The sequence below is a fragment of the Osmia bicornis genome, chromosome 2, assembly GCF_907164935.1.
Source record: "Osmia bicornis bicornis chromosome 2, iOsmBic2.1, whole genome shotgun sequence".
Taxonomy (NCBI): Eukaryota; Metazoa; Arthropoda; class Insecta; order Hymenoptera; family Megachilidae; genus Osmia; species Osmia bicornis.
The window spans coordinates 9,007,351-9,014,431 of NC_060217.1; the positions used below are offsets into that span (position 1 = coordinate 9,007,351).

Below are 7,081 nucleotides of genomic sequence, written 5' to 3' on the forward strand. Positions count from 1 at the left end.
TAGATGGCACATTAATCGCACCTGACTGCCCTTTATGGGCATTTTTTAAATTTTGTTTCAATATACTTACTTATATATTCAAGAATCAAAAAAAGTAGGGACCCGATGAATAGACTGTAGTGAAATAGAAGTAATTTATTGAAAGAATAAAAAGTTATATTTACATATATTTTCTTATATAAAAGACAATTATAAATATAATATATATTTCTGTAGTTATATTTCACATATAATTATGCACAATTATATTATGGTCTTGACTTTATGTATAGGCAATATGAAACTGATTTCTTGAATATCGAGAATATGTTAATTTTTTCTAATAAATTTCAATATACCAATAATATTATGGAATGTCCATTACAGCATATCAGAACTGGTTACTTGGAAACTCCTTTTAATAGAGACGCGTGGATATTGTTGCCGCCATTCTTGTATTATAAAATCGTTAATACCTTCGCAAAAACTGAGATCAATCATTTCCAATCTTGGACAAAATAACAAAAACCCGTAACATATTTCAGGTGTAAGAGAACGAGCTCCTAATAGGTCCAATTGCTGGAGTCGTTGACATAGTAAAAGTGGTTCTAAATCACGATCGGTTAATCCTCTAAGAGCTGCTAAAAATACTTTTTCCAAGTACCGACATGAAAACAATAATGCTCGTAAGGAATCACCGGGAGCACCCATTCCACCACTGTATTTAAATATAATTATTAAGTCATTTCTTATTCATATATACATAAACAATTTTAAACAATAATTTTTTTTTTAGACAACATACCACCATCCAAAATCCACTTCTCGGAGATTAGTGCAATGAGAAAGAGCTTTAACTCCATGTGGAGTTAAAGTTTGTGCTTTCCAGAAATCTACACTCTCCAAATATGGGCAAGAATTTCCTAATTCAACCGCAATTTCATCTATATTTAAACGATCATGCATTCCTGCTAAATTTAAATGTCTCATTTGGGTGTTTTTCTTTAAAATAGAACACAGTGTAGAAGTTTCAACAGATGTCCTATAAAGTTCTAAGCGCTCCAGCAACTTCAAATTTTCAAGATTTGAAAATCCTTCATTTGTTACGCCCATACAATTCCGTAAACACAACTCTAAACAATACATAACACTTAAAATAGGCACTTTATAAATTTTTATAAGATACATTACAATAATCTCATTTACCTTTTAAGTTCTTACAGACTTTTGAAATTTCAAAGATAACTTCATCATTCACAAACTGACAACAATTTAATCTCAAGTGTGTCAAAAGAGTTCCAGATGTGTGAAGGAAATCGGTAAAATCTTTATACTTAATCATATTATAATTTCCACACCATGAAAGATCTAGCCGTTGCAAATAGTGACACCTAAGTGCTAAACAATTTAATGCAGATGTATCTAAACAGTGCCAATAAGGTTTCAAATTGAGGCTTGTATACAGTAAAGCATCTCTTGCAATATTATTAAAGTGTCTATTTACTCTGCATAAACGACATAATGATTTTAAGTCCAAATTTTTTAATATTTTTAGTACTGTTTCATCCTGTAAAAATATATAAAAAGTAAAACATTATTGTTAGCTTTAAAATCAGATTTATAGAGTACACAAAATTAAAATATGATATTTTACTGGAAGTGTTGAAAAACTACCACACGGCTGATTGTCTGAATCATTTAAAGGTAACAAAAACCTTTCCTTAGTAGAGTTACTTTGTTCATTTAATGTGTTTGATATTGAATGATTGATGTCTTTAATAAGTTTAGGAAAATCTTCTTGTAAGAACTGTTGCAAACTATTAAAGGCTTCTTCTATTGGAGGAACAGATTGATAATGCTGTCCTATTTTAGATATTAATTTACCCTTGGAAATATTATCTATAATTTTGCTGAAATAAAGAGTACTCACTTTACTTATTAAACTGTTTGAACACTAATATAAAATATTAATTTACCTTTTTAAAAGTCTACAATGTTTAGGAAGAATTTTTTTAATAACTGCTAAATCCTGATTTGCTTTTAAATAATCTGGTGTTAGATTATAAATGTCATCATTACTTTGTTTAAGGTAGCCCAATTCTTGTGAGAGATCATTTAAATTTTGATGATATAAGTTGTTAGGTACAATTAATTCTGATGTTCCAATAAGTAACACAGCATCTAATTCAGTGTAATAGTCTAATAAATTGTGATTAAATTCCAGTCTTATCATTTTTGTTTTAAAATTACATGATTGCAAATATGGAGAAAATATTCTTGGCTTGTGTGGTACAACTTGAGGAAATCCACTCCATAATTGAAACCATTTGCCTTCTGAATTTTGAGCCCAAATTCCAACTACACTTCCAGGATTGTAAGTTTCATATACCGATATTCTAATTGGATATACCTCCTGGTAATATTCTAGATCTTTATAATATAAAGATAAACATTTTAATTTGGTTGGACATGTTATAAAATAAACACATGAAATATTAATAAAAGGTATTGACATTTGACATTAAATAATATGTACCTATGTAATCTTGACTTACAACATCCACATTATTCTGTGGCATATAATCTGTTAATCTTGAAGGTGCTTTGTTCCACCATTGTCCATATGTTCTCTGCAATAATAATAAATAACTTTTAAATTGTGAAAATCTCAAACATTGATCAAAATTTACAAATATTAACAGTTTTAAAGTTATTAAAAGCTTTATATTGAATTTTTATTTTATATTTAATTACCATTTATTGTTTTTTCATTTTAATTTAAAAAAAGATTAGCATACCATAACAAAAGCTTGAGGAAAATCTCCATAGTCTGGAAATTTGCTAGGATTCCCAGCAATATTGTAAGCTGTATATGAAATACTGATATTACTTCCATACTGGGAACTAAAATCGCACACATCTTTCACAAATTGTTCTACAAATGTTACAGTTTCTTCTTTTTCATCAATTCTTTTTCCACTTATCGGTACTACTTCTATTTTTATCTCGTCATGAGATATCATGTCATTTAAATACAATTAAACAAAGAATTTTAACCTCAAGTAGCGATAGGTTAATGAATTTATTGAATTTTGTTACTTTTATAATTGCATGTATAATATTCTTAAAAAATCACTTAATATATTAAATGTTTAAACAATCAGTTCATAAAAAAAAGTAGATCTTTGTATTTTTTCTTTTAGTACTAAAAACGTATGATACTTGACATGTCTTCAATTATATGTATATGAACAGCAAAGTGTAAAATGAAGGCAATACATATATACATTTACTTACATACATACATATATACATGCGTACATATTTCCTAAATAATATATGTACACATTATGTAGTTCATCACTCCCCTTTTTATAAAAAAGTTAATTCATTCGGGGTTGATTGGCACTGGCACTAAATATTTAAAATAGTAATAACTTTATTTAGGTTATATTTAAAAAAAAAAGAAGTAGTACTAAATACTAAACATTGGTAGAGATTTAAAAATATTTACATATTATTACTTTCAATAATTATAATAAAAATAAACATATGATAAGAATGTTTATACCTTTTAGAATATGTTATGGTATACCAGGTAATTAACCACATAACACTTACAAAATAAGAAATTTAATAACATCATTATTTACTTTTCATTAAATGTATCTATTTCACTGTAATACGTTATTATATATAGTAGAAATAAATTTCTTCAATTTAAAAACACTTCATAAATGTTATACAAACTTTTATTTACATCAAATTCAAGCTAATATGTACTTCTTGTATTGGTAAAATTAGCTCAATACTTAAATTAACAAAAGTATTAAATATTTTTATTACACTTACATGAAGAATAAAATAGTTTAACAAAATTTACACTTCAATGTATATTTAAAATTTTATTTAAGAGTTATTGTAACTAACAATAAAGTATTAATTACTCTTTATTAGGGATTCTATCAATTCTTGTCTCTTTTTAAATTTATTTAAAACAGCCTTTTCTCTTTCTTCTTTAAGCTTTCTCCTAGGTATATGTTGTAATGCTATATTCCAATCATTTGTATATTTTAAGTCTAACAATATACTAAGCATATGATTAAGAGGAAGGGTTTTTGTAGATCCTATGCCCCACTGTAACTTTTCAGCTAAAGGTAATCTAACCATTTTAATACCTTCTCTTCTAGCTTTTTGAGCTGAACATGGTTGATTATTGACCTAAAATTGTAAACATATATATTTTATTTTATGTTTTTTAAAAATAGATGATATAGAATTACTTTTTGACTGCTTATTATCATTAGAATACGGTAATTAAATTATGCTAATTATACAATGACATAGAGGAAATAGTGATTACCTTATCTACCAATGCACCAATTATGTACACAGAATTAGGATCATAGTGTGTCATAATCTGATTAGAATCTGGTGTAAGATATACTAATCTGGATTTATCAAATATTTCTAAATAAGATTTTGAAGTGATATTTAGTGGAAAATCTGGGTCATACATTGTTGGTATCGTTATATGCAATTTTTGCATAGTTATGCTTTGTCTATTGACATTACAAAAATAAAGGTTACAAGGATCATCGTGTACTCGATTCTCTGAGAATGTAAGTAATAATTGTTTTGCACAAAGTTGCCTTTCAGATGGTGACATGTATTGATCATACGAAAAATCAAGCACTATTGGTGGTGAATGCAACATAGCGCTCATTAATCTACCATTATAAAAATGGTTGATTGCTTGATCACGTATACGATAAAATAATGTATTGTGACTTAGGCTATATTTACTTGGACCTGTCTCCTCTCTTTTTTTCTCTATTCTTTTCTTTTTTATTTCCCTTCTCTTAATATCATTAGATTGTTTCATTTCTGTTTTCCAACGATATTCCAGATATGTCCTGTATTACAACAAACATTACATTAACACAAAAGAAATTTGTTAAATAATGTGGTGGCTCAAAATTAATTTAAAATACAACCTTCTTTGTCCCTTAAAGTCTGTTTCAAGCAAGACTAACCAGTCATAGGGTTTTATGACTTCAGGTATTCTGAATAATCGAGAACGATAATCTTCCACTTCTAATTTACATTTGTTATACTTTGCTGCAAAATTTGGATCTTTTAGCTTTTCATTTAATTGTTTTTCATACATTTCTTCATAGTCTTGGACAATCTTTAGAGACTTATTAGTACAATAGGCTCGTGCTAGTAATGCATGGTTTTGTGCAGAAAATTGAAATTTATAATTTAATGGATAAACAACACCATTACAATATAATTTTGCTGTAGCAGTAACGTAACACTGAAAAACTCTATTATACATTTTAAAAATCATAATAATAATAATTTCAAAACGATACAACGTTCACTTTACTGGCTACTGCTGGCTACTTGCACTACTTGCGGACTTGCGGGCGCGGATATTTATATACTGCGTTTGCTAGCAGAAACTTAAATGTATATACATATAGTACATTTAATATTATTATTTTTTATACACGAAAATTCATTTCTCATTGAACGAGCTTTTATCTTTGATGCGCACGCTGGCTTAAATCAGTTAAACAGAATCCATAAACAGCGTCAATACGCAAGGGCTTTTTCACACATTTATTATCATGATCTGTTGGCTAGGTAACAAATTTCAGTAACGGTAACAAATGTGTACGTAGCTTAAGGTATACCAACAGATATCTGTGAAAGTAAATTTTATATTCTAACATGGTTTTGTTAGGTGAAACTTTTCCAAATTTTGTGGCAGAGACGCAAATTGGTCAAATTAATTTTCATGATTGGTTAGGTGACTCGTAAGGAAATATATTTTTTAATGCATATATCCTGTAATTTAATTTATCATTTTTTTTTAATGATCAATACCTAATTATATTCCTACACAAATCATTTTTTACGGACTTCGATTAATCAGTATTAATTCAAAATTGTTATTTATGCAGCTACATGTTATTCTGTGTGAAAATTATTTGTTTACACATATATATATTTAGATGTGTATATGTATATATATATAATACATGAAGATACAAAGTAATTTTTATAAAATAAATTTATATATTTTATAGATGGGGAATACTGTTTTCTCATCCAAATGATTTTACGCCAGTATGTACGACGGAATTAGCTAGAGTAGTAAAATTAATACCGGAATTTGAACAACTAGGAGTAAAAGTTATTGCATTATCATGTAATTCAGTCGATTCTCATCGCAAATGGATAGAAGTATGTTTTTAAATTAAAAAGACGCTTGTCGTAAAGACAGACTGATTAAATTCATAAAACATAATTTATTTTTAGGATATAAAGGCTTTTGCTCAAGTAACTGATAAAGAATTTCCATATCCGATAATAGAAGATGAAACACGAAAACTCGCAACCCTATTAGGAATGTTAGATCCTGCAGAAGTTGATAGCAAGGGTATACCTTTGACTGCAAGAGCGGTATTTATTATTGATCCTGCTAAAAAAATGCGACTATCAATTTTATACCCTGCAACCACTGGAAGAAGTTTTGAGTACTTTCTTTTTCGTGTATTTAATTGTAAAATTTTCATTTTCAGTAATATATGTTTTCTAATAAGATTCTTTTTAACATAGTGAAATTCTACGTGTGATTAAATCGCTGCAGTTGACGGAAAAGCATAAAGTAGCAACTCCCGTTGATTGGAAGGTTTGTATTTACAAATTTAATTATAAATTAAAATACTGTTATACGTATATTAAAAGAATATTTGTTGTAATTTTAGAACGGAGACCATGTCATGATTCAACCTACTGTTTCCGATGAAGAAGCTAAAAAACTGTACGATAATATTGAAATTCTAACTTTACCATCAGGAAAAAATTATTTGCGTATGGTTCCTCAGCCGACTATATAATTCTCCAAAAAATAAATACGTTAAAAATAAACAAAATGTATATTTATAAAAATTAAAGTATACATTCAATAATGTATTTTTTCCAATATCATAGCATTTTCATATTCTTTCAAATACAATTACAAATAAGTGTATTTCGAAATATGCATTAAAATATATTTCTTAGATTTGTCATGCTTTTTGTTATTTGA

The 7,081-nt window shown here is 27.6% G+C and overlaps 3 protein-coding genes across 7 annotated transcripts; 1 reads left to right on the top strand and 2 right to left on the bottom strand.

Moving 5' to 3' along the window:
* Nucleotides 1-110: 110 nt before the first annotated feature.
* On the bottom strand, nucleotides 111-3,610 carry LOC114883071 (F-box/LRR-repeat protein 4). 4 transcript variants are annotated; one of them, XM_029200468.2, is made up of 8 exons: nucleotides 3,551-3,610; nucleotides 3,277-3,393; nucleotides 2,516-2,609; nucleotides 1,956-2,409; nucleotides 1,634-1,889; nucleotides 1,186-1,546; nucleotides 785-1,112; nucleotides 111-697 (listed from the first exon to the last, which is right to left on the bottom strand). In XM_029200468.2, the coding sequence occupies exons 2-8, from the start codon at nucleotides 3,292-3,294 to the stop codon at nucleotides 361-363; spliced, it is 1,848 nt and encodes a 615-aa protein (XP_029056301.1). In that variant the 5' UTR covers nucleotides 3,295-3,393; nucleotides 3,551-3,610; the 3' UTR covers nucleotides 111-360. The 4 variants fall into 4 exon arrangements, with proteins under 4 accessions (XP_029056301.1, XP_029056299.1, XP_029056300.1 ...); XM_029200466.2 differs by lacking the exons at nucleotides 3,277-3,393; nucleotides 3,551-3,610 and adding an exon at nucleotides 2,778-3,256 and having other exon boundaries at nucleotides 1,956-2,160; nucleotides 2,230-2,409; XM_029200467.2 differs by lacking the exon at nucleotides 3,551-3,610 and having other exon boundaries at nucleotides 3,277-3,427.
* A 105-nt stretch (nucleotides 3,611-3,715) lies between these two features.
* On the bottom strand, nucleotides 3,716-5,450 carry LOC114883064 (mitochondrial ribonuclease P protein 1 homolog). Its single transcript, XM_029200438.2, has 3 exons — nucleotides 4,977-5,450; nucleotides 4,343-4,895; nucleotides 3,716-4,200 (listed from the first exon to the last, which is right to left on the bottom strand). The coding sequence occupies exons 1-3, from the start codon at nucleotides 5,330-5,332 to the stop codon at nucleotides 3,919-3,921; spliced, it is 1,191 nt and encodes a 396-aa protein (XP_029056271.2). The 5' UTR covers nucleotides 5,333-5,450; the 3' UTR covers nucleotides 3,716-3,918.
* A 21-nt stretch (nucleotides 5,451-5,471) lies between these two features.
* LOC114883074 (peroxiredoxin-6) lies at nucleotides 5,472-7,062 on the top strand. Of its 2 annotated transcripts, none has more exons than XM_029200470.2 (5): nucleotides 5,472-5,631; nucleotides 6,078-6,234; nucleotides 6,310-6,527; nucleotides 6,610-6,682; nucleotides 6,759-7,062. In XM_029200470.2, the coding sequence occupies exons 3-5, from the start codon at nucleotides 6,400-6,402 to the stop codon at nucleotides 6,888-6,890; spliced, it is 333 nt and encodes a 110-aa protein (XP_029056303.2). In that variant the 5' UTR covers nucleotides 5,472-5,631; nucleotides 6,078-6,234; nucleotides 6,310-6,399; the 3' UTR covers nucleotides 6,891-7,062. The 2 variants fall into 2 exon arrangements, with proteins under 2 accessions (XP_029056303.2, XP_029056304.1); XM_029200471.1 differs by lacking the exon at nucleotides 5,472-5,631 and adding an exon at nucleotides 5,682-5,804.
* The last annotated feature ends 19 nt before the right edge of the window (nucleotides 7,063-7,081 follow it).